We start from the raw sequence: 25,542 nt of genomic DNA, 5'->3' as shown, positions 1-25,542 counted from the left end.
GTAACTGCAGCTCCCTTTGATGCTGTTAATCCTGCATAATGCACATGCATATGCAGTACTAATCACATTCCTGCATTTCCCATAAATATGCTAAATTCCTTTTGATATGCAAATTCATTTGTCAATGCGCCCAGCTTATATATATGCTCCAAGCTCGTGTGCTGTTTCATTCAGACTCTGTCGCCTCGACGGACCTGGTTTTCACCTGAGGACGGCTGCTTGCGTTGTGGCCGAAACGTCGTGAGAATTGTTTTATTATGTTTTATTTTTATTATTTTATTACTTCCCTTCTACGTGACTTTACCGAAAGAACCAAGAAGATGAATCCCTGCAGTCACGAAAGCTTTAAATCAAAATTCTGTGATGTCATTTATGTGGTTCAAACTTAATTTGGAGCTTTCGTGACTGCAGGAATTACTCTTTGGTTCTTTCGGTAAAGTCACGCATAAAGATTAAATAATTGATTAAATACTAATTTCATGTATGCTAGTATTTAATTTATTATTTTATCTTTATACGTGACTTTACCGAAAGAACCAAAGAGTAATTTCTGTGCTTTTCTTTCCAAAGCTACATCACGTGGCATTGGGTGACATTAGCATCTCATAAATTTTGTCCGTCTCGTATGTTACGTCTTTTTTGTAAAGTATCCTAGCCTGAATGTGCATTAGCATCTAATGTGATCATATATTCTGAGACTCTCTATGTAATAGATCTATCGTGAGCTTTCAATCCAATGTAAATTGATGAGTAGTAACATGCCTATTAACATCAAAGTGTCCCACGAGCCAATTTAGTGAAGACAAATGCCAAGTACCAGCACCTAATGATGCCATTGAGAAGTTTCCCACTTCATAATCAATTATTCCCTCAGAAGAGCTGCGATGGAGTTTACATGCGTGTTAGGTTTTCCCAGTGAGCTCATTGGTATCGGCCTATGCATAACCGCGTAAGAAAATAATAAAAGTATCATAATGAAACTCAAATATTGTGGTATTGCCAAGAAGACAGAGAAAACAAAAACTGGACAGAAACCTGTTTTGTGTGGTGCGGCGTTTATTTGGTAACTCTCCAATGGTGCCAATGTTCTCTTGGCAGCAAACCTTCTTTACTTGGGTCACGTTCATCATTGGGAGACAGATTTCATTCGTGTTGCAGATATCTCTTTCAAACGAGGCCAGGTTTTAAGTTGTAGCCTTCATTATCCCCTCATATCGTTTCAAAGCACCAGCACAGATGCCGGCTCTCCGGAATGCTCGTAAGAAGGGATGCTGGCAGCACAAAAGACAATGTTTATGTTGTGCACAGCTTTGCTCTCCCCATTGGGAGACGTTTCCTTTGACAGTTTTCGCGTGCGTCTGTGGGTGCGTGTGATCGTGTTTGTGGCCGGTCAATAAAGTGACAGGACACTGAGCCACAGTCTCAATGTGGCACATTAGGAATGGACCACTCTGTTAACAAGTCCTCATGTTCATCTTCTTGGTTCTTTCGGTAAAGTCACGTAGAAGGGAAATAATAAAATAATAAAATAATAATTAAATAATTCTCACGACGTTTCGGCCACAACGCAAGCAGCCGTCCTCAGGTGAAGAACAGGTCTGTCGGAAAGACAGCGTCTGAATGAACACCACCAGGCTTGGCAGCGTATATTTAAGCTGGGTTGGAGGGGGAAGAGCGCCTTGACAACCCAGCTTAAATATACGCTGCCAAGCTTGGTGGTGTTAATTCAGACGCTGTCTTTCCGACAGACCTGTTCTTCACCTAAGGACGGCTGCTTGCGTTGTGGCCGAAACGTCGTGAGAATTATTTGATTGTTTTATTTGTATTATTTTATTATTTCCCTTCTACGTGACTTTACCGAAAGAACCAAGAAGAGGAATCTCTGCAGTCACGAAAGCTTTAAATCGAAATTCCTCATGTGCTGTGCAGTACATCAATGCACGTGTGTACACCAGCATGCGATGACTGATTTGGGCCTGTGGGGGGGGCTGGCAGGGTTAATGATTAACCGGACGTGTACACCAGTCACGTGGTTAATGGCGACTCGTTGAAGATTGCTGTGTGTGACACCATGTGCTGTTGCATTCTACAGATTAGCCACAATAAATGTGTTTGCCCTCGATTTGGAGCACCTGCCCAACATCCTTCATTTCGAGTGTGCAACATCAAAGACATACATTCAGTTCCATTCAGAACATGAACCTCACTAGGTCGGCTCAGCCTAAAATAGTTTATACGTAAGGCTGTTGACTAATGAACAGCAATGGCGGAGACAAATGTGGCACAGTATGATAGGTGTGCACAAGCAGTATTTACCCAAACATACCAGCCTTGCTAACATGGAGGTCTTTGTTTATATGTGCGATTGTGTTTGGGCGGTTGTGACCTACTAATCTGACGACCCGAGTTCAATTCCTGCACAAGCCAACACCCTTGACGATTATATAAACCGCTCTTAGGTCTTCCTCAGATCGAATCAGCCTCAAATGATTACCTGGTGTGATGTGTAAACATTGTCACTCGGAAGGCAAAGGCAGCCGGGTATGATGCTGGCCAGCCACCCCCTTATGTGCCGGCCTTTCTGTCCTTCATCATAGGTGCTCGCTAACAGCACTTGCACCAAAAGTCTACGGAGACTTTATGGGGGATATCAGTTTGTGTGTATGTACGTATGATGAACTGCACATTGATAATTGTCTTTTTACCCTTCTATCTGGCAACAAAACGGACACCTTTTTTACAAGGAGTCATGTTTACATAGACCACAATACCTGCAGTCATAATGCAAACAAAAAACATAACTCTGATTATGTATCCACTGTTTGCGAGCAGATAATTGTCAAAGTTCCCCAATGCCCTGGGCTATCGCCTGCGCTCCCACGCTGAATGTATTGAAACATACATTCAGTTCGCCTTTTGGCGTAAACAAAAAAAAACTGTTTCAAAGACAATGCATATATTATCAGAGCATGTTCACCACAAGTACGTGTTGTTAATGCAGACTTGATTCCTTGCAAAAGGTTTATATTTGGTGTTTGAACATCTTAATACCTATTCTTGGTTCTTTCGGTAAAGTCACATAGAAGGGAAATAATAACAACCAAGAATATGAATCCCTGCAGTCATGAAAGCTTTAAATCGAAATCTTAATACCTGTTTTATTGCCAGAAAGGGTGAAACCTATTCTTATTTTTTTCATACTGAATCTATTGCTGGCTGTACTTGATGTGATGTCTCCTTTGTTTCCGCAGATATTCCGCTGGCCCCTGGCCACTGCAATCAATGGAAGTGAAACCTTGGAAGTCCAAGTTTACAACCATGGCAAGCTCTCTAAAAAGTACGAGTTGTGCATGTATATATGTGTGTGTTTGCTTGGTACCAGCAGTGTCAAGATCGGCCTCTACGGAGGAGACTCGTGAAGAACGCTACTTTGCAGTTGAAAACAGTCACCCTCCAACAACAGCGGATGGCAGATGAGTGATGCTCACAATGGCCAACGGAATACTGGGTTGCTAAAAAGCAGCGAGCTGGCACAGTAGGGAGCACAGGTGGTGCATCTTGCCAGTCATCTCAGTCAATCAACCCATGGCACCTGGGTCTGTCTCGTGACCTCCTGTCAGTGAACCTTCAACAATTCACTTGGCCTCAAAGTGTACCTAGCCTGACGCAAACGCCACGGTGACGTTACCGCCACTTCGCCGCGAATGGCAATTGTTGTTGTTGTTGCTCGCTTGCGTGCTTGCATCTGCCAGTCATCTCGTTCGGTTAAACCCATGCCACTTGCGTGATTTGCAGCAATGTCTTGCTGTGTGCAGAGCATCACTTTGCAAAGCTGAGCTCGCTGTGGCGTCACCATGTAACGTGCAGCGCGGCCGCCTGCGTGGAAGTCACAAACTGTGGGATGGGGTGGGGAGGAGGCTGGAACCGGGCGAGTGCAATTTGGGCGCCGCAGTGGCGAGATGTTAACTACCTCGCCTGGTATACAGGAGGTCGTCGTTTCGATCCCGACCCTGACGCCTGCTGCTGTATATTTGGAGTTTGCGTGTCTCTTTCTCATCATCATCACGGTGACTATGAGATGTTAACTACCTCGCCTGGTATACAGGAGGTCGTCGGTTCGATCCCGACCCTGACGCCTGCTGCTGTATATTTGGAGTTTGCGTGTCTCTCTCTCATCATCATCACGGTGACTATGAGATGTTAACTACCTCGCCTGGTATACAGGAGGTCGTCGTTTCGATCCCGACCCTGACGCGTGCTGTTGTATATTTGGAGTTTGCGTGTCTCTCTCTCATCATCATCACGCTTGACTATGAGATGTTAACTACCTCGCCTGGTATACAGGAGGTCGTGGGTTCGATCCCGACCCTGACGCCTGCTGCTGTATATTTGGAGTTTGCGTGTCTCTCTCTCATCATCATCACGGTGACTATGAGATGTTAACTACCTCGCCTGGTATACAGGAGGTCGTGGGTTCGATCCCGACCCTGACGCCTGCTGCTGTATATTTGGAGTTTGCGTGTCTCTCTCTCATCATCATCACGGTGACTATGAGATGTTAACTACCTCGCCTGGTATACAGGAGGTCGTCGTTTCGATCCCGACCCTGACGCGTGCTGTTGTATATTTGGAGTTTGCGTGTCTCTCTCTCATCATCATCACAGTGACTATGAGATGTTAACTACCTCGCCTGGTATACAGGAGGTCGTCGGTTCGATCCCGACCCTGACGCCTGCTGTTGAATATTTGGAGTTTGCGTGTCTCTCTCATCATCATCACGGTGACTATGAGATCTTAACTACCTCGCCTGGTATACAGGAGGTCGTTGGTTCGATCCCGACCCTGACGCCTGCTGTTGTATATTTCGAGTTTGCGTGTCTCTCTCTCATCATTATCACGGTGACTATGAGATGTTAACTACCTCGTCTGGTATACAGGAGGTCGTTGGTTCGATCCCGACCCTTGACGCCTGCTGCTGTATATTTGGAGTTTGCATGTGTGTCTCTCTCTCTCATCATCAACACGGTGGCTAGGAGATGTTAACTACCTCGCCTGGTATACAGGAGGTCATTGGTTCGATCCCGACCCTGACGCCTGCTGTTGTATATTTTGAGTTTGCGTGTGTCTCTCTCTCCGTCGTCTCGTGGATTTATCTCCGGGTCCTCCGGCTTTTTCCTCCACATTTAGAAACATGCCTTCAGAGTATTTGGCTACAATAATTTTCCACATGATAAGCCAACTTCCACTGGGCTACCATTTGTGGCCAGGTTACTTCTGAAAAAGAGCGACGTAGTCTTCTTGGTTCTTTTGGTAAAGTCACCTAGAAGGGAAATAATAAAATAATAAAAAGGAAACATAATGAAATAAGAATTTTATTATGTTTGCTTTTTTATCATTTTATTATTTCCCTTCTACGTGACTTTACCGAAAGAACCAAGAAGATGAATCCCTGCAGTCACGAAAGCTTTAAATCGAAAAGAGCTACATAGCTCAGTGGGCCTTATCTGGTCAAATAATGTTTTTGTTTCGTTTGAAAAGACAGCCCTGAGGATGCCTGCGTCTGTGGGACAAACACGTGGCACAAACGACACATGTGTCACCCCCCCCCCCCCCCCCGCGCGTCGCTACCATTCAATCTCTCGTGCAAATTCCTCACAGCAGCTCGGAGCTGCCGGCGGGGCGACTTACGCTACGTAGGCGATGTCAGCATTGGAACAATGTCTGTCGGGAGTGCGGCAAACTGCTTGTCGCCTCTCCAAGATTGCCCTCGCCCACACACATTTTGCCAGCCGTGCCGGCAATAGCACCGCGTGGTGTGCTTCTTGGTCGCGTGTAAATCGAACGTCCAAACCGTGCAAGCGCACTTGGAACATTTGTTATCCAGGTTTGACCTGCAAATTGGCTTTGCTGGTGCAAGTCTTTACAATGCAGCAACTTGTAGGTGAGGTTGTTGGATAAGATGGAATTTGAAGCCTGAAGTGTGATGAGCATGTCCCCCCGTGGGACACAGTGTGCGTCCCTGCTTTATCTACATTGAGTTTGAGTGGCGATGTGTTGACTGCCTCGCCTGGTGTACAGGAGGTGGTGGGTTTGATCCTGGCCCTGACACCTGCTGCTGTATATTTGGAGTTTGTGTGTTCTCTCTCCTCGTGGTCACGTGGATTTTTGTCCAGGTCATCTCGTTTTTCCCTCCATATTTGGAAATGTGCGTTTGGAGTCCAGTATTTGGCTGATCTACATTTCCACATTATAAGCCACTTCATTGAGCTATAATGTGTGGCCAGGTCGCTTTTGAAAAAGAGCTTTATAAATAATGGATACATATGGATTGTCTCCAGGCACTTTATAGCTTCCTTCCATACAAATACAGTACAGTATACTCAAAAAAGAAATTGGTCGCCTGTTGCCATGTGCCCATACCTGTTTCTAATATTATTTTAAGAGGCAAAGATCGTTACGGTGGTGTCATCGGTGTCGTGTGTGTGGTTGTTGCAAGGTTTTTATTTTTTTTAACCGCAGGTGATGTTTCAAAATTACTCCTGCACGGGTGCCACCCTGTGACATGCAATTTCTCTGACGGTTTTTTTTTATTAATTTGAAAACACTGCTCCTTTGACTACTAAATCAACATCCATGGGCTGGTCAGTGTAGAATTGTACAAAGCCAACTGGGCAGTTGATTCGCGTCAACATTATCGGGGTTTTTTTTGCAGCTGTATGGTAGATATGTTTATGTGAAGTTATCTATAATATTGTGTCTGTTTATATATATTACGTACTTACATTGAATGCTTTAGCTGGTCGGCTGGATATTGTTGGCATTTAGCAGCGTAAGTTGTAAGCGTTTAGCGGCATAACAGGCAGGCACTTGAAATTAAACATTTAACTTATTGTAAATGCTTCAGAAAAAAAAACTACTTCGGGCTATGCTTTCTTTCTTCTGTCTATCCTAAGCAGCATTTATCTTTACTCTAAAGGGCTTGCCAACTCCGTGTGAGTTTCAAAAAAATGGTCCATTTGTAACATCAATCAGTCTCACGTTTAAACTTTAGATGGGGTAAAGCTATTCATGTTTTGCATCTCAAGGCTTTTTTACTTTAGATGTCAAACCATAATTGGCTTGTTCTAATTCAGTTAAAACATAATTAGTGTTTATTTAAAACTCGTAACAGTTCAACTTTGAAACCTACCTATAACAGTAAGGACATGTCAAATGTCTTTTCACATGATGCCTTTTTGACTGACACATTGCTAAGTCAAAAATACCTTATTTCTACATATGCAAATAGACTTTTATTATAATTAGTAAAACATGGCAAAAACAGGTATATTTATACAGATATTCTATAATGAGATAGTGTGTCACGCCCAAAGGACTTTGATCCTTTGTTGTTTTCGTTTTCTGCCAACCTACTTTCACATGCCCGTGAGACACGTTACACCATGACCATGAATATTGACCGTGTTCGAATATCCTGTTACAGAAAGGTGGCTGGCATAAGGTGTCACATTCATCAACAAACAACGCCTGGACGTAATGTTCAACTTTAAAACGTAACAATACAGTCCATTGGATTTACTCACAGACATTCCTAAATGTATTATAAATTTATGGACAAGTGTGCGCTCTAAACTCTAAATATTTCATGATTTATTTTCTAATTATAATTATTACGCTTTTTCAGCCAAGCCTCGCTTAGTCTCATCACATTTTCAGGAGGGGCCCTGCCAGCTGCTTTCAGTAGGGGGCAATAGTTTCTGCGGATAATCCCAATTGAGTCATTTGTGGGTAATTTTTTGCACATTTGGCAAATTTTGACCGTGACAACGGCACAACAATAGACTATAATTGGTTTTTTACCCTTCTATCTGGCAACAAAACTGACACCTTTTTACAAGGAGTCATGTTTGCATAGACCGCAATACCTGCAGTCATAATACAAAAAAAAGACATAACTCTGATAATGTATGCACTGTCCTTGAAGTTGATTGGTCCACACCCGAGACAGCTTTCCTTAGAACCTCGTCTCACATGGGTTGGACCAGATGACGCCAAAAGGCGCACGGTGCAGTGCACATTATCAGAGTTATGTATTTTGTTTGTATTATGACTGCAGGTATTGCGGTCTATGCAAACATGACTCCTTGTAAAAAGGTGTCAGTTTTGTTGCCAGATAGAAGGGTAAAAAACCAATTATAATATTTTTTACTGGCAAATGAGGTTCCCATGGAACAATAGACTACTTGTGAAGCGGACGGCACCGTTATTTTGTGCGTTTTAATACATCCGCATTAATAACCAGGGCAACAACCGGAATTGACCTCTGCAACTCGTGACAAAACGTGCTACTTCTGGGCCATGTTACATGGTTGATGCTTGGTTGTTTTAAACGTAATTCATTATAGCTTGACAATTTGACTCCAGCAAGTGACTGCCTTTTTTGAGCGCTATTGCTCCAATTACGAATGTTAGTCAATTGCTTACAGCATTGCCTTTGCTTTGAACTTCTTTCGCACCGTACGTAGCCAATGGTACTAATCGGAGGTGAGGCAGAAGAACAAATAACTAAATAAAATGCCAGGGTTGCCCTGGTTAACGCTCACTTACTCCAATTGCTGTTGGTTTGCTGACTACATTACATGACAAACCTGAGTGCATCCGCTTAGCAACTTTAATTTAAAGAGCCATCGTGAACCTTCATTTGTAAGTGCTGAACGGCGGTATGTAAACACAAGGCACCAGGAATACCATTTGAATTGGTCACAACATGAGGAACCATTGCACAGCTAACCCTCTCTATTGTAGCAAGTCCGTATCAATGTCGCTTTCCTAGCAGCACCTCTACATAATAATAGGCTCAGTCAACCATTCTACACAACAAAGACTAATTTCCTGGCAGCGATTTAAGCCGCACCACCTCTACATTATAATAGGCTCAGTCAACTATTCTACACAATAAAGACTCATTTCCTGGCATTGATTTCAGCCGCATCATCTCTACATAACAAGGGGGCTCAGTCCCTTTTACACGCACCTTTACATAATCCTCGCCTAGTTTACACAGCAGAGGCTCATTCCCAACAGCGTGCTTCAGCCGCACCGAACCTCACGGAAATGATATTCAGGGCCTAACTTGGCTCCTCCCACCCTCAACCAGTATATATACAAATACTGTTTCTTGGAATTTCTCTCACTTGATACAGCTATCGTGCTGTGACGGTTCCACCTGAAGACGGAAGTTTGTGTTGCCTCCGAAACGTCGTGATTTTTATTTTATTTTTTATCTTACTTTGATTAATTTAAATTTTTTACCTACGTGACTTTACCGAAAAAACATAAGAATATGAATCCTTGCAGTCACGAAAGCTTCAAATCTAGAATTCCTAGCAGAGGTTTATCCGGGATGGTATGAAGAGAGGGGCCCTTTGCAGTAAATAAAGGTGCTGAACTCATAGCGTCGTCTTGTCGCTGGCTTCTGGGACTGTGAGTGTAGGAGAAGTGATCTGTCTTACATCACAGTGATTGAGCCTTCCTGTTCTGTCTCGCAATTGATTCCATCGATCAATCCTTGCGTTCCAGCATATGGGTCAATTCATAATGACGATACATTACTCCTAGATTTGAAGCTTTCGTGACTGCAAGGATTCATATTCTTAGGTTTTTTCGGTGAAAGTCACGTAGGTAAAAAATAAAAATTAATAAAAGTAAAATAAAATAAAAATCACGACGTTTCGGAGGCAACACAAGCTTCCGTCTTCAGGTGGAACCGTCACAGCACGATAGCTGTATCAAGTGAGAGAAATTCCAAGAAAACAGTCCTTGTAAACAGTCCTTGTATATATACTGGTTGAGGGTGGGAGGAGCCAAGGTAGACCCTGAATATTATGATACATTACTCACTTTCGACAGTGCATTCACATAATATTGTCGAATTCAAGTCATAAAGATCATCATTTTTGTCCATCAATACATGTGGAGTTAATGGCAGGTGCAATTCCCAGTTAAGCTTACCCTGTGACGTGCACCGCACAGCAGCTGATGGTTTGCTTTGTCATTTCCCTGTCAACGTGGCTGGGTGGGTATCGGAGTCAAACTGCTGACGTGTGCAGACTAGGCCGGCAGAAAACATGCTGATGGTCAGGATTTTCAGATGCCTAAAATATATGATGGAAGTCGACAAAGCAGGACACCCGCGGTATGCTTGAAGCCGTGGTATGCTGGAATGCACTTTAATTTCAACACTCCAGCTGCTTGGGGCATTTTAATGGGTGTGTTTGAGGATGTTGACCACAAAGATCTTTTAAAAAGACTTGACCGACTACTTATTGCTATGACAAAGGAATATTGTTTTCATTCGTCTGTCTGGATTTTCATCCGCACAACAACGAGCGGAGCGCCGGGCGGCTAAAAAAACTGCAGGTTGGCACAGTAGGGGGGCACAGGTGGTGCATCTGCCGGTCATCTCAGTCAGTCAACCCATACCAACTGGATCTGTCCCGTGACCTCCTGCCAGCGGGCGTTCGACATTTCACGTGGCCTTAAATTGCAGATAACCTGTCACAAGCATTGTGGTGACATCACCGTCACTTTGTGACGAATGGCGGTTGTTGTCAGTACATATGAGGACAACTTGACATGTTTATGAAAACAACAATTGCTACAATTCTCATCACACAGATTAACAATAGCCGTGCATAGTTGTATAGTTTTTGGACACAATTGGCAATTTTATTTTTTGCAATTAATCCTACGGCCAACAATATTCATCAATAATGTCGCAATAATACATGTTTTCCTACGTTAAATTACATTATAATTAGGGTTTTGGGGTGCAGTTGAAGAATCTCATTGAAATATATCTAAAGGCTCCCTGAATGGACTGGCTTCCAAATTTTTTCTCTATGTGTATCCTAATACGTATTTGCAGAATATAGTAATACGGTAATTTTTTGTAAACTATTAAATCTGCACGTAACCAGCACATACGAGATGTTTAAATCACAGAGTAGCCAAAAGCGACTTCACATTTTACAGACAGCGCTTGAAAGCAAAGGATGGGACTTTTTCATTCATTAAAAAAAGACAAAAATACTTTTGCCATTGTAATGTGCTTACTTAGTATGTTCGGCAAGGCAGATTATTATGGTAGCCACAGTGGCTATTTCCTCAGGGCTTCTGCCGTTTCTACTGTATAGGGTGTGGATCAGCGAACGCATGCATGCATGTACGTAAGTCTGCGTGGGAAATAGTGACATGGTAGTTGAAAACATATCTCCCGATGATTGTGGTTCCTGGTCATGCACAACATCAGTGGTCATTGATGACTGAATATAGCTTGGTCTCCTCCCGGCTCCATGCAACTTTAGTATTTTGTGCACCCTACCAACGCCCACCAGAGTAGTGCTGACCAAACACAGAGTTTGTGTGTATTGTGCCAGCGTTAATCGGTGTCCACTCTGGACGAGTTTCATATAATTTGCATGATGTAACAATTGAACGTGTCCTCCTACGAACAAACATGGGGTCATTAGATGGCACGGAACACCACTCTTGGTGGGAAAAGAGGTGGACATGATGTGGTTAAAGTGACATCACTTCCTGTTTTTGGATCATCTGAAATTTGACATCTAGGCCTCATTTTTGGATTTTGTGGATTTTTTTTTATTTATTAGAGAAACATGTGGATTTTGTCTGCGGGTCCTACGGTTTTCCCTCCAAATTTAGAATCTTCATGTGTTTAAAGTTTTTGGCTGCTATAAATTTCCACACAATAAGCCACTTCGTTGGGCTATCATTCGTGGCCATGTCGCTTCTGAAAATAGCTATATAGACCAGTGGGCCTTAGTAAAAATTTTTTTTTTAATATATGGTGTTTGCAACACTATAGCCTTGTGTGCTATTTTGTGGTCTGAATAGGTGCCCGCTAATGTTATGTTCAAGTTCAAGTTCATTTATTAGGTATAGCCCTGTGAGCCATTCGGCTCTTGAATCGGGTGCATCCGCAACAAACAAAAACATGAACAAAAAAACATCTTAAAGTGAATATGTGACTAAGTGCAAACAGAAAATCCAAGAAAAGACAGCTAAATATTGCAGAAAAAAACCGTACACCAACGCTGTGTGCAAAAATCCCAGTGGGATGCAAGTTAAACAACAACAGCAACAACCACAAGATAACTTAGATTAAGGCCATCAATCTAACTCTGTACTACAACAAACAAAACATGGCTAAACCAATACAGTACTTTCGAGAGTCTACGAGGCTAAATGCGGAATCTGTTTTTGTCCGTGCCACCCCAGGCTGGTGGGGACCTTCCGCATGGTACTGCAGCAGCTGCTGGAGCAGGGACAGTTGGAGTTGACGGAAACACTCCTCGATGAAAACAACGCCTCGATCATGGTGAGCACAGAGACGGACCACCAACACCCAAACGAGTTTACAGAATCGGACTTTTATTCTCCCACCGAGTAAAGCCCACGCAGCTACGAAGCTGTTTTTCAAGGGCGACTCGGTCAGAAAATGCTGATATAGGGGTTATAAATATGAAAATAGAATGTACGAAAAAATGCAATGAAAAACTCATCACTACGACATTCATGCAAGTGATGTTCCAAATGTTCTGATTAATCCAAACACATCTTAAGACTGGAATTTATGATGATCCAGAAGAAATCGAACCTGGGATTGATCCAAAAACATGACATCACAGGAAAGGATGCCCAACATTGTCACTTCAGTGCATTTCCTGCCAAATATAGTGTCACCTTGCGTTGAGTGATGACACCTTCATTAGCACAAAGACACGTTACATCTTAAAATCGACTAACATATTTACAAAATTCGTAATACTCAAATCTGAAACTACAGGTCACAACGCTTTACTTTTTTCCTTCTTTCCTCAAATTGCTCCATTTTGGAATTCCCTCCGATCATCTCTCTTCTGCCAAGTCCTTACAGCCTTGTTCGTTTTAACAAACGCGTTAACTCGTGTGCCCTGTCTTCACCAATTACAGTTTCCTCCGACATGAAGCCAAACTCCCAGCAATAATAATAATATGGATTTTATTTTCTCATGTGTCCAGGCAACGGTCACACTGGAACTCCAATACCAGGCGCTCGATGGCACAGTGGGTGCGTGGAGCGAGCGGGATTTTGTGGCATTCCACAACCGGCATCTCATCCCAACCCCGACAGGGGACACGGACTCACTCATGCCAGAAGATGAGACCGGTGGAGGTAAAAAAAGGTGAGCCCTAAAATTTGGAATGTTGCTGGGTTTGACATGTACAGTAAAACCTTGGATTGCGAGCATAATTCGTTCCGGATACGTGTTTGTAATCCAAAGCACTCGTATATCAGTTGTGATCACGTGACGCTCGGCAGACAAAGCGTATACACGTACTACTCGTATTGCAAGACCTCGCTCGTTTATCAAATTAATATTTATTTAAAAATTTGCTCGTCTTGCAAAACACTCACAAACCAAGTTACTCGCAATCCAAGGTTTTACTGTACGTCGAATTTTTCTCGCACCGTACGTAACCAACCGAGCTCATTGGAGGTGCGGGGGAAGGACAACAAACTAAACACAAAAAGCAGTTCTTAAGAAATTAGTTTTCAATCTCGATTTAAAAGTGCTTCCTAATATCTGAAGAGCGTTCCAGACGGCCGCACAAGCACATCTGAGAGCGTGCGATGCAATTACTTTCTTTGTTTGGTGGTTAGCCAAAATATGCTGCAAGGATGACCAGAGTTTGCATGATGGTTTACACTCCTTGACGATATCGGCAAAGTATTGTGATTCCTTTGTGGCAAGAACTTTGTGTGTAATGAGTTTGACCTTATAAAATGTTGAGGTACAACATTGAGAATTGTAAAAAAAAAAATCCAAAAGCTTTAAATCACCACCCCCTTTGAAACACTTTTTAAAAAAAACCGTGCTTATTATTTTGGACATACCTTATAACATTTCCATTTCCAACCCAAAAAGGTTGAATATTGACCACATTGAATATTTCACAGACTATTGTCAGATTGGAGAATGTTCAGGACACAAATAAAATATACATTTCTGAAACGTATATATATTTATATTCATGTGGCGTAAAACGGCAGAAGTCACTTACATTTCTGTCCCCCAAGGTAAATATCTCTCCTTATGATTACAAATGTCTCATAGCCCACTGGGGGTTCACTGTAAGACCTGTTTTTCTTGCTGCCACTTCAGAAGAACCAGCACGTTTTAACTCACAGCAGTTTTGTTTGCCATATTTTTTGTTTAAAATAACAAGACAAGATAAGTAGTAACTAAAGCCACTTTTAATAGGTGCTGCCTCAGGTATATTGCAATTTTATACCATTCAAGAGATTAACAACACAATCTAAGGTTAATAATTTGTATAAAAATAATTAGCCAACGGACATTATTGACTTTTGGTAATTATCAGAATGCAGATACAATTATAGTTACGTGTAATTCTGGCACGTGAGCACGTGTTAGCTCTAAGGGCTCGTGCCAATTCCATGATGGCTTATCAAAAGCACGCACCGACTCGCACATACGCAGGCATGCTTCTACTTGCACATGAACTTCTGCCTCGTGTACCCTTGCCTCCAAGCAGACCAATCATGCTCAGATTCATAACAACACACACGTGCACTCGGGGTCGCGACCTCTCAGGTGCAAAATAATAAAACCCCGGGGCATATCATGTGAAGAAGAGCAACTCACAGTACCAGAAGAGCACTGCGTAAACTCATTTGAGTGAGGTATCATTGGGCATCTTCTTGGTTCTTTCGGTAAAGTCACGTAGAAGGGAAATAATAAAATAATAAAAATAAAACATAATAAAATAATTATCACGACGTTTCGGCCACAACGCAAGCAGCCGTCCTCAGGTGAAAACCAGGTCTGTCGGGGAGACAGCACACGAGATTGGAGTATATATATATATAAGCTGGGTTGCGAGGGGGGGAAAGGGCGCTTCGACAAAAGAATTTGCATATCAAGAGGAATTTAGCATACTTATGGGAAATGCAGGAATATGATTAGTACTACATATGCCCGCTGCTTGCGTTGTGGCCGAAACGTCGTGAGAATTATTTGATTATGTTTTATTTTTATTATTTTATTACTTCCCTTCTACGTGACTTTACCGAAAGAACCAAGAAGATGAATCCCTGCAGTCACGAAAGCTTTAAATCGAAATATCATTGGGCAATTGACAAAAAACTGAACTTAATATCCTGAAAAAACTTGCAGATTTACCAGTAGAGCAGCTACCTAAAGCAGAGGATTAACCCCGCGGAAATGAGAACAAAGGGCAACCCTGGCGTGCACATACTTACATGTCAATGGTTGTTCACCTTGTACAGCTATTTTGGGGATAGTGGACTTGTCCTACAAAGCACTGGACTGCCTCACACACTGCCAAACACTCTGTGGCTGCAAATGGGGTTTCGGAGAGCTGTTCTGCCATAGATATATACGAAATAACACTCGTGTTTAAAACGTTATGCTTTTCAAATCCACAGGAAGTTCTTGAAATTCAATATTGGACGAAAGAAATCCAAAGATGATGAAGCGGCGTATGTCAATCCAACTTTCGAAGGTGAGAAAGGCCACTTACCTGGGTTGCATGAGGTTAAAATCAGTGGCAACTTTGTTCTATTAAATACCATTCCTGCTACGGCAAAGCCCTTGTCTATGTGCAAAGGGTACGCGTGGCACACATTTGCAAAGTGCTGTGGGCTTTTGTAAACCAGAACATGGGCGACATTCAGGTTGTGAACGTGCTTGACCGTTCCCTGTGTGATTACAGAGAGCGAGGATTCGGATGGATCAGGTGGGATGTCGGTGAGTGGCAAGGGCGATAACCTGGACACCATTTCCATTGCCTCAGGCAAGGTGGAGACATCGGATGTTTCCAACAAAAGGTGAGTGCAGCTATAACGGGCGGTCGTGTAAGGAGAGCAAGATAGAATTAATCGATACGATAGCATGAATCGATAATATAGCACAGTTATTGCGGTGTTCACCAGACACTACAATGTAATATGGTCATGCAGTATTGAGCCGCTATATATATGTCTCGATAATTAAACATCTAGATAATTAAACATCTAGAAAGTGTGTTTATACACGTGGAAGGAAACCAGAGCATCAGTGAAAAAACCCCACATTCATACAGGTGGAAATTAATCAACTTGCTCGACTGCCTTACCCTGCTGAGCCGGGGGATGGTGACCAGAGGTCGCAACCGGGTACCCGATACCCGTACCCTACCCGATACCCGGCTACCCGTACCCGGCCAGGTACGGGTACGGGTACCCGTTTGTGACCCTGGTGCGGCCGGGTACGGGTACGGGTAGGCCGTGAGTCACTGGTGAGTCACTGTTTGTCACTCATTTCGGGTAGGGTACGGGTACGGGTAGAGAACGGGTACCCGTAACCGGCCGGGAACGGGTACCCGTACCCGGTCAGGTACGGGTACCCATTTGCGACCCTGGTGCGGCTGGGTACGGGTACGGGTAAGGAATCAAAACCCGTTTACGACCTCTGATGGTGACCCCGGCTCCCACGGGTAAGGGAGGGAGTTTCACAAATTGGGGTTATTCACCAACCCTTACCTTTCAAGGTGCTAGAATGAAGTAGAAGAAGATGTGGTCTGGTTTCAAGACAAAATTGCGCACATTCTACGAGAGGAGGCACGGTCAAGGTTCAGGGGGCGCAATCAGCTCGGGTTGATTATGACCCAAATCTACATCCAGATCCCGTGATTACGTAGATTCGGTTTGCTCGATCTGGATCCGTCAGTCAATTCAATGCAATCAATTAAAATAACGTGTTTTTTTCTCGTAAAAGTATTGCGTAATAATGTAACTCTTATTTACACTTATCAGTGTCGTTTGTGAATGTATGCGCATTCTGTAAATGTTATGTTGGTATTTTCACGTCAAATCAATGGGACTGAAATGGCTTCGTGAGACTTTTACAATGTCAGGAGCTGGCATTAAACAGCGAAGCGATGCTTTGCTCACAGATCGAAACCGGAGCAGAGGGTCGATCCGACTGCGGGCAAGCCTCAGAGCTACCAGGTACACACGCTGGTGGCGGTGGCGGTGATGGTGGCGGTGACGGTGATGATGACGGTGGTGGCAGTGACGGTGACGGTGATGATGATGGTGACGGTGGTGGTGGTGACGGTGGCGGTGGTGATGACGGTGACGGTCGTGGTGGCGGTGACGGTGGCGGTGATGGTGACGGTGGCGGTGACGGTGATGATGACGGTGGTGATGACGGTGACGGTCGTGGTGGCAGTGACGGTGACGGTCGTGTTGACGGTGGCGGTGACGGTCGTGGTGATGGTGGCGGTGGCGGTGACGGTGGTGATGACGGTGACGGTGACGGTGGCGGTGACGGTGACGGTTGTGGTGACGGTGGCGGTGGCAGTGACGGTGGCGGTGACGGTGGCGGTGACGGTGGCGGTGACGCTGATTATGATGGTGACGATGGTGGTGGCGGTGACGGTGACGCTGACGCTGATGATGATGGTGACGATGGTGGTGGCGGTGACGGTGACGGTGGCGGTGACGGTGACGGTGATGATGATGATGGTGACGGTGGCGGTGGCGATGTCCCATCACGGCTCTCTTCATCTCCCCCCCCCCCCGCACAGCAGCCAATGCACATGATGACCAGGCAGGAACACCGTGCAACGAAATATCACGATGCATCAAACTAATTACGAGAATGTGTTACATTTATATGTTTTCATCATCATCATCATCTGTGGTCAATCCACAGCTGGATGAATGCCCTCAGCCAAGCAGTTGCCATATTTCACAATCCTCAGATTTAACAATTCACCTTGCACCTGCACACGAACTGATTTCATGTCTTCATCTCCAAGTTGAAGGTTGATAATTGCGCCTTTTGGCGTCATCTGGTCCAACACCATGTGAGACTAGGCTCTAAGGAAAGCTGTCTCGGGTGTGGACCAATCAACTTCAAGGACAGTGCATACATTATCAGAGTTGTGTTTTTTGTTTGCATTTTGACTGCAGGTATTGTGGTCAATGCAAACATGACTCCTCGTAAAAAGGTGTCAGTTTGGTTGCCAGATAGAAGGGTAAAAAAACAATTATCATATTTTTCTACTGGCAAACGAGGTTCCAATGGTGAAGTTGAAGGTTGTTTCATTAAAAAAAAATCCATTCATTGGCTGTAACGCCATGAATTTTCTTCACCATCTGCCATCATACATTCTAGCGATGTCTCCTGCCCAAGCCCACTTAAGCCTGCTGAGTACGCTTAATTATTCTTAACAGTTTGAATTTTGTCTACAACCTGCGTATGTTCTAGAATCAAATTTCTGTCACTCGATGTAATCGCAAGCATGCATCTCTCCAGACTTGTTTGGGCATTTCCATTATTTTTCACACATTTTTTAATGCTCAATTAAATTCAAGATACCTTCGGCTTATTTAGCTTGTGTTGGAAAGATTAATGTTGGAAACTTCTGGAAGCACCATTCAAGCGCCTAAAACACCAACATGAAATCAAGCCTGTCCCATCAGTAAATATAAAAATATTTATTTTTTTACCTGACAGAAAATAAGCAACAAACCACGTGTATCTCTCTGGTTCACTTAGGCCTCACTGCCACCTTTAATACACTGCTATATGGGTTACTACTGATTACTCCACTCTTCATAAATGCTTGCGTTGCTGCCCCTTGCCCTCCTTCCCCCCACCCACTGCTGCTTGTGCGTTGATCCCAGGCTGCCTTGCTGGGTGTACACTCTTTCTGGGCCCCTCTGCTGGCTGCGTTCATCTGGTGACTTCTGCTGGTGGTGCTCTTCTACTGGGATGTGCTCTTCCCAGGCACCCTGATGAGTTTGCGACTACAATACTCCACCCCGTCGATGTACGATCACATGTAACTTCTTTATTTTCCACTGCGCCAATCGAGCTGCGCTGTGGCAGTGCCGAGAGCCAGTCCAGCACAGCTCAAGAGGCTCCAGGTGGATTGTTTTACTGCACAGCCAGATCAGTATCACATGAATAACCACACCCCTGGCCCTGCTTGGCCCCAAGCCAGTTTCACATGTCTTGTGAGGCCAGAGGTCCATGGTTTGGTTTTGGCTCGGCTCAGCAAATAGCCAGTGGAAACCCACCAGCACCGTGAGAGCTCTGCGCTGATATGGTTCAGATGTGCCAGTGGAAAAGCAATAATACTGCTGGATATAAACGCTTCTTCAACCTCCGTTTTGCTTTGGTGATATATATATATTTTTAAAAAAAATCAAATTCTCTCCATATACTCTATTATTATTGTTGTAACAATGTGATTCTTCATATGCGTGGTGATATTAGAAGTGCTTTTCATGGATGCTATTATCTGCATTTGACTGTCAAAAACACTCCTCTTGTTCGAACATACACCTGTGGATAAACGTAGATATTAGAATGGAATTGCAATTACCGCACTTCCAGTTTGCTCCACTCATCCATGGAAGGACTGTGAGGTACTATAGAGGCTACAGTACTTGTGGATGCTGCCTAGCCATAAATAAACATGAACAATGAGTAATATTCCATGAAAATAAAGTGCGCCATACCATCATCATCATAAAGACCGTTATTATCATCATGACCAATATCATCATCATAATCACCATCGTAACCATCTTTACCATGACCATCAACCTGCACAGGATGGGATGAACAATGGCCAATAGTCCATGAAAGTGTAGTGTGCCATACCATTCATCATCATCATCAAGACCATCATTATCATCACAACCAATATCACCATCATAACCGCCATCGTCACCATCTTTACCATGACCATCAACCTGCACAGGATGGGATGAACAATGGCCAATAGTCCATGAAAGTGTAGTGTGCCATACGATTATCTTCATCATCAAGACCATTATTATCATCACCGCCAATACCATCATCACCATCTCTACTTTACTGGCCCCCACCATTCGAATGTGTAATTTCCACAAGTGACTTACAACTGCCGATGGGGATGAGTGCCAGGGCTTTCCCAGCATCATCTGTGGCGGGTCATTCCCTGCTGGCAGAATTTGCCCGAACTCGGAAGAATCCCCTGCTGGGTATGTGAGCGGGTTGCTGTTGCCACCACAATCCCCTTTCCTCCTGTGCAGGTGAGTGTGATGATCATTCGCGCACAGAAGCTGGTGGGACTCAACATAGACCCAATGGTGATTTTGGAGGTTGGAGATATAAAGAAGAAAACGAGGATCGAAAAATCCACGAATTGCCCTAACTACAACGAGGTGAGGGCATGGGCCTGTGGTCCTGGTGTAATAAAGGTCGTGGAAGCGACTTCTGAATTCAGGGTTCTTATTTGTCTTTAGTTCACAACTCTCCTCATATAAATTCCACTCCTGTCTTACTCCTTCACGCTGTTGACAGCGTGAGAGGGAGAGACTCTTGCTGCCACGTGGCAGGCCTGGACCCCCGCTCCAGCGCGGCCTCATCCTTCGTTCGTTCCAGATCTGACCACGTGTTGCTTGTCTCCACCCCTTTTAATACCCGGGTCACGTGGTACCTTTCCACCAGTCCTGGTTAACCTCCATGGAATCTTCCAGATTCCATCGTAAGATCCCAGGACCACGCCCCTGACTCGTCCCCCCATTGGCTGTGGCTACAGCCAGCAGATCCAATCATCTCCTCCCAGATGTCACCTTCCCATTACGTCAGGGCCACGCCCCTAGACCTCTCCCCATTGGATATAGGCCAGGACCGGTAGAGCCAATCATCGTAACGAGGTGTGATCAATCAACCACCCGGATATACCCTCACATTACACTTGTATACAGCCTAACTTATTCTTTGTTTATCTTTCGTTGCAGTATTTCGTGTTTGACTTCAACACGGCTCCCAACACAATGTTTGACACGATCATTAAGCTGACGGTGAGTGTAATAATCAAAGTTGTACATGACGACAAAAGTCCATCGTACAGATACGGGTGACCCAGGTAGATCATTCACAGCTAGATGGGCATGGGGAGAAAACATGAGGAGAGACGAAGACGAACATGTGTGGGGAGATCAGGAGAGACGAGGGGAACCCTTTAGAGTGAGATTCACACAAGTAGACACAACGACAGAGAGACACATTGAAAAACACATTGAAAGACACAAGCTGAGAGAAAAGAAAACTACACGGATGAGATGAGAGACACATTTAGAGTGACACTACCTCGCCTGGTATGCAGGAGGTCGTGGGTTTTATCTCGACCCTGACGCATTTGTATTTCGAGATTGCATGTTCTCTCTCCCTGTGATCACGTGGATTTGTATTCAGGTCCTCCAGTTTTTTTCCTCCAAATTTAGAAACATGCGTTTAAGAATAGTTGTCTGCTATAAATTCCCACATGATCAGCCACTTTGTTGATTGCCAGGTCGCTTCTGAAAAAGAGCCACATAGCTCAGTGGGCTTTACCTGGTAAAAAAATAACAAATAAATTCATCTTCTTGGTTCTTTCGGTAAAGTCACATAGAAGGGAAATAATAAAATAATAAAAATTAAACAATGAAAATACAATACAATTCTTGTGAGAATTGTATTTTATAATATTTTATTATTTATTATTTTATTATTTCCCTTCGACGTGACTTTACCGAATTCATCTTCTTGGTTCTTTCGGTAAAGTCTCGTAGAAGGGAAATAATAAAATAATAAAAATAAAACAATAAAATACAATACAATTCTTGTGAGAATTGTATTTTATTATTTTTAAATTTTATTATTTTATTATTTCCCTTCTACGTGACTTTACCGACAGAACCAAGAAGACGAATCCCTGCAGTCACGAAAGCTTTAAATCGAAGCAAATAAATTGTTTCGTTTAGACACTGCCCTCAAGTGTTGAATGTGGCTTGCACCTGGCTGTCTGACTCTTGCTTCTCTGCACAGCTCTCCATGGCGATAGTTGCATTGCTGATGATTTCCGTGTGTTTATTCACAGGTAGTTCACAATAAAGATGCGATCCGAAGTGGGACTCCAATTGGGACCTTCAAACTCGACGTTGGCACGGTCTACAGTCAGCCTGGTGAGCGTTGATTGTTCATAATTATTGTAATTTTGGCTCGTAATAGCTGTGTTCTGTCTTTAAGACTGTTTTCCAATCCTGTTTCAGATTTAAGATAATTTTGGTTTCTCCTTGTCAACGTTTTTGCTTCGAGCGAAAGTCATCCAGAGCACTGCATCACGCGCTTCTGCAGCCGTCTGGAATGCTTTTTCTTCCAATATTAGGAAGCCACTGGAGCTATACACTTTTGAATCCCGATTGAAAACTCTTTCCTTGAAAACTTATTTTTGTGTTTAGTTTCTTGTTCTTTTCCCACACCTCCAATTAGCACGGCTGGCTACGTACGGTGCAAAAGAAGTTCAACATACATACATAATAAAACAAACGTCTCAGAGCGTAGTTTCTTTTAGTCTAGGGGATCCTAGGTTGTGAGATTTCCTCCTGCAGAAAAGGGTAGCCTTGGAAAACCTTAGACCCAATGGCTGGATCCACCGATGGCACCGATGAGAAGATTTGCACGTCCTTGTCATTAATCGCAAAGCACCATAGCAGGCTCTTTGTGGACTTGAGAGACACAGAAGGCTTGGTCCACTCATTCTTGACCTGCCGGCAGAACGACTCCAACAGAGGGAACGATGAATAGTTGACGGGTCTATCTCAGGATTACAGGATCTCATCCTCCGGGGGCCTTCACAGGTTCATGTTCAGGGAGCTTGAGGCTGTGACGTTCCGGGGAAGCTCCCAACGTATGGCAAAGTCCTCGGAAGAGTATTCCGAAACCCAACACTGAAGCAGACTGCTAAACAAAAGTTCTCATTTTTTTATGGACCTAGCCTCGAGAATAGGTGCAGCTCCTGCTGGACAGTCTGGTACATAAAGCTCGCATAAGTGTCTCTGATCAAACTTGTAACCGAGGCTCAGGGTCGCCACACTCGTCCCAGACGACCAGCTACTCCTCGGAGGTAGATTCATCTGGCGGCGCCTGAGGATGGGCTCTTTTCCTCGCACCTTCAACCACGCCGGCACCATGCCATTGCTGTTGGGCCAAGGCCGGCCCAATATCCTCACAGGGATTACCCTGGGCTTGGTGAAGTCTCCGACGTGCCGTAGATCAGATTAATTGTATGGCTATGAACTGCCACGTGTCTGCTTGCGGCATTGACGACACACATCGTATCAAGATTCGAGAGAGCCCCGGGAGTTTGTCAAATGCTTCTCTTTGTGCTGATGAGGATCACTCAAACTTAAAAAATGTAAAGTTTATATTTGTACCAAAAGTGGTGCCAACATTCTAACGTGCAGTTGTCCATTGCTGTTAAGCTCATACACACGAAGCCAGAGTACCACTCAGCCAGATACAAAGTGCGTTGCTGCAGAATAATAATGATGATGATGATTGACAATGTTGTTGATGATGTCTGTTGCCCGCTTTCCTTGTCCATCTTCATCGTAACTGGCAGACCACCGCTTCTACCACAAGTGGGCCACGCTGATTGACCCAGACGACATCACGGCCGACATCAAGGGCTACGTGCAGTGCGACATCACCGTGGTGGGGAAGGGCGACAACATCAAGAAGTCGCACAAGTCGATCGAGAGCGACGACGACTCGCTTGAAGGGTTTGTGCATTCGGTTCCATCTTACACAACATGACGTAGCCAAAGGAACTATGTGGACTCGATATTGAACGCACACCACTAGGTTTGTTTAACACGTAGGCTTTCGCGACCAATATTATTCATAATCAACGTTTTTGGGTTTAGATCACCATTCTGGCGAATTGCCCGATGATGCTGGTTGCAATTACCAGCGAAATGTCGTACTCAAATTGTAAATGTTGTGGTTTTGCGCTTCAACACACCGGTGGGCTAAAGCAGTGAACTAATTTGTCTTTTGTCAACGTGACACTTTTTTACTGATTGGCCGTGTCGGGTGGTGGAGGGTTACGACACATTTATAAATAACGCGATCTAAACCCAAAAACGTTGATTATGAACCACTAGGTTTCATGAAAAGTATGCCGATTAATAACGGTTCATAAGATCGGGCATAACACATATCTTTATCGTGCATCTATTTCCAATGCTTCACAAATGTGTATGTTTGATATACACAAGTGTGTGAGCGTACGCAGACCTTTCTCAATTCAATGTTTGTGAAAGTTAGTGTGCTACAAAGCCTGTAACACAACCACCCTCCGTGAACTAAATTTCTCTGACCATAGACCTGAGTGCACTGGATGAAATCCAGCCTTTGAATACACTTCCAGATGTTAGAGACTCCGATTAAATCTGTAGAGATGATGCTACAGCCAGATAACTGTCTCGATCGTTTTATTGCGTTGCTCGTGAAACACACTTGAACAGCTCAAGAAATGTAACCTCAATACAACGGAACGAGTGTCGCAATGTGCATGCATTTTTAGGCACAACGTCTAGAACGCTATCTCTTCTATATCTGTACTGTGTCTCGACACCGTACCCACATTCGCCCTCCACCTATAAAGACCCTCAAACAAAAACCAGGCAATGTTTAACTTCTAGTTCACCCTTTCAAAAACTTACTCTTTCTCCCCCAGCTGTCGACCTTCTGGAATAAACTCTGGAGTTCCATTCCTATTTTCCCAACAAGCGTTCCCACTGTTTATGTTCTCCCTACACCCGTGCTCAATAAATAGCAAACCTCGCGACGTTTTCCCCTCTGTATCTGCGCTCGAACGTTAAACATTTCTCACGTAAAAAACGTTTCTTGTCTTTTTTTGCTTCGTTTGCTCACGGAAAGGAACCTGATACTTCCGGATGGCTGCAAGGGGGAGAGGCAGTGGGCCCGTTTCTACGTGAATATCTACAGAGCTGTGGGCCTGCCCAAGATGAACACCGCCATCGTGGCCAACGTGAAGAAGGCCCTCATGGGCCAGGAGAGGGACCTCGTCGACCCCTACGTGCAAGTCTCCTTCGCTGGACAGAAGGTGCCAGCGAGCTGGGGGAAAGGGGAGCGATCTTCACATCCTTAATTGCTGCACCATGCATGCGACGCTGTGCGTGTGAATCAGTGTAGGGAGTGGAAGTGCAGCGGTTGGCATGCTGCGCTACGAACTCAGGGACCCGAGTTTGATTTCTGCTCACGGCCAACACCAGTGACGAGTATATGAACCGGACCCTGGCCTCCCCTAGGTCTACTCAGCCTCAAATGAGTACCTGGTGCAGTGTGTAAACATCGTCACACGGGAGACAAAGGCGGTCGGGCGTGGTGCTGGACACCCACCCGCTCGTGTGCTGTGCTGGCCTTCACAGGTGCTCGCTCACAGCACTTGCCCCAACAGTCTGTTAAAGGCTTTTTTTGTGATTTAGTGCATAACATACATAATATGCTGCCGTAATAATGGTTAATACACTGGATTCATCTTCCAGTGCGGCAGTTGAAACAATGTCGCAAGTTCATTATATTCCCATGCCTCTTATCG

General features: G+C 44.2%; 1 protein-coding gene across 3 annotated transcripts in view; it reads left to right on the top strand.

Moving 5' to 3' along the window:
* Nucleotides 1–25,542, top strand: part of LOC133353402 (otoferlin-like) — a 105,159-nt gene that overhangs the window by 18,625 nt on the left and 60,992 nt on the right. For 2 of the 3 annotated variants that reach the window (XM_061569651.1, XM_061569652.1), the window contains exons 3-13: nucleotides 3,252–3,337; nucleotides 12,301–12,400; nucleotides 13,084–13,247; nucleotides 15,536–15,612; nucleotides 15,823–15,937; nucleotides 17,044–17,098; nucleotides 20,183–20,314; nucleotides 20,894–20,956; nucleotides 22,015–22,099; nucleotides 23,539–23,698; nucleotides 24,861–25,047. In XM_061569651.1, coding sequence (XP_061425635.1) covers nucleotides 3,252–3,337; nucleotides 12,301–12,400; nucleotides 13,084–13,247; nucleotides 15,536–15,612; nucleotides 15,823–15,937; nucleotides 17,044–17,098; nucleotides 20,183–20,314; nucleotides 20,894–20,956; nucleotides 22,015–22,099; nucleotides 23,539–23,698; nucleotides 24,861–25,047 — 1,224 coding nt within the window. Of the gene's footprint in view, nucleotides 1–3,251; nucleotides 3,338–12,300; nucleotides 12,401–13,083; nucleotides 13,248–15,535; nucleotides 15,613–15,822; nucleotides 15,938–17,043; nucleotides 17,099–18,784; nucleotides 18,931–20,182; nucleotides 20,315–20,893; nucleotides 20,957–22,014; nucleotides 22,100–23,538; nucleotides 23,699–24,860; nucleotides 25,048–25,542 lie in introns of those variants that run through there. The other variant, XM_061569653.1, reaches the window with a different exon arrangement.

The sequence above is a fragment of the Lethenteron reissneri genome, chromosome 43 (assembly GCF_015708825.2).
Source record: "Lethenteron reissneri isolate LAM-NWPU_2019-01 chromosome 43, ASM1570882v1, whole genome shotgun sequence".
Lineage (NCBI taxonomy): Eukaryota > Metazoa > Chordata > Hyperoartia > Petromyzontiformes > Petromyzontidae > Lethenteron > Lethenteron reissneri.
Note: the sequence above shows the minus strand (reverse complement) of the source record. Positions and strands in the feature narration are given on the sequence as shown.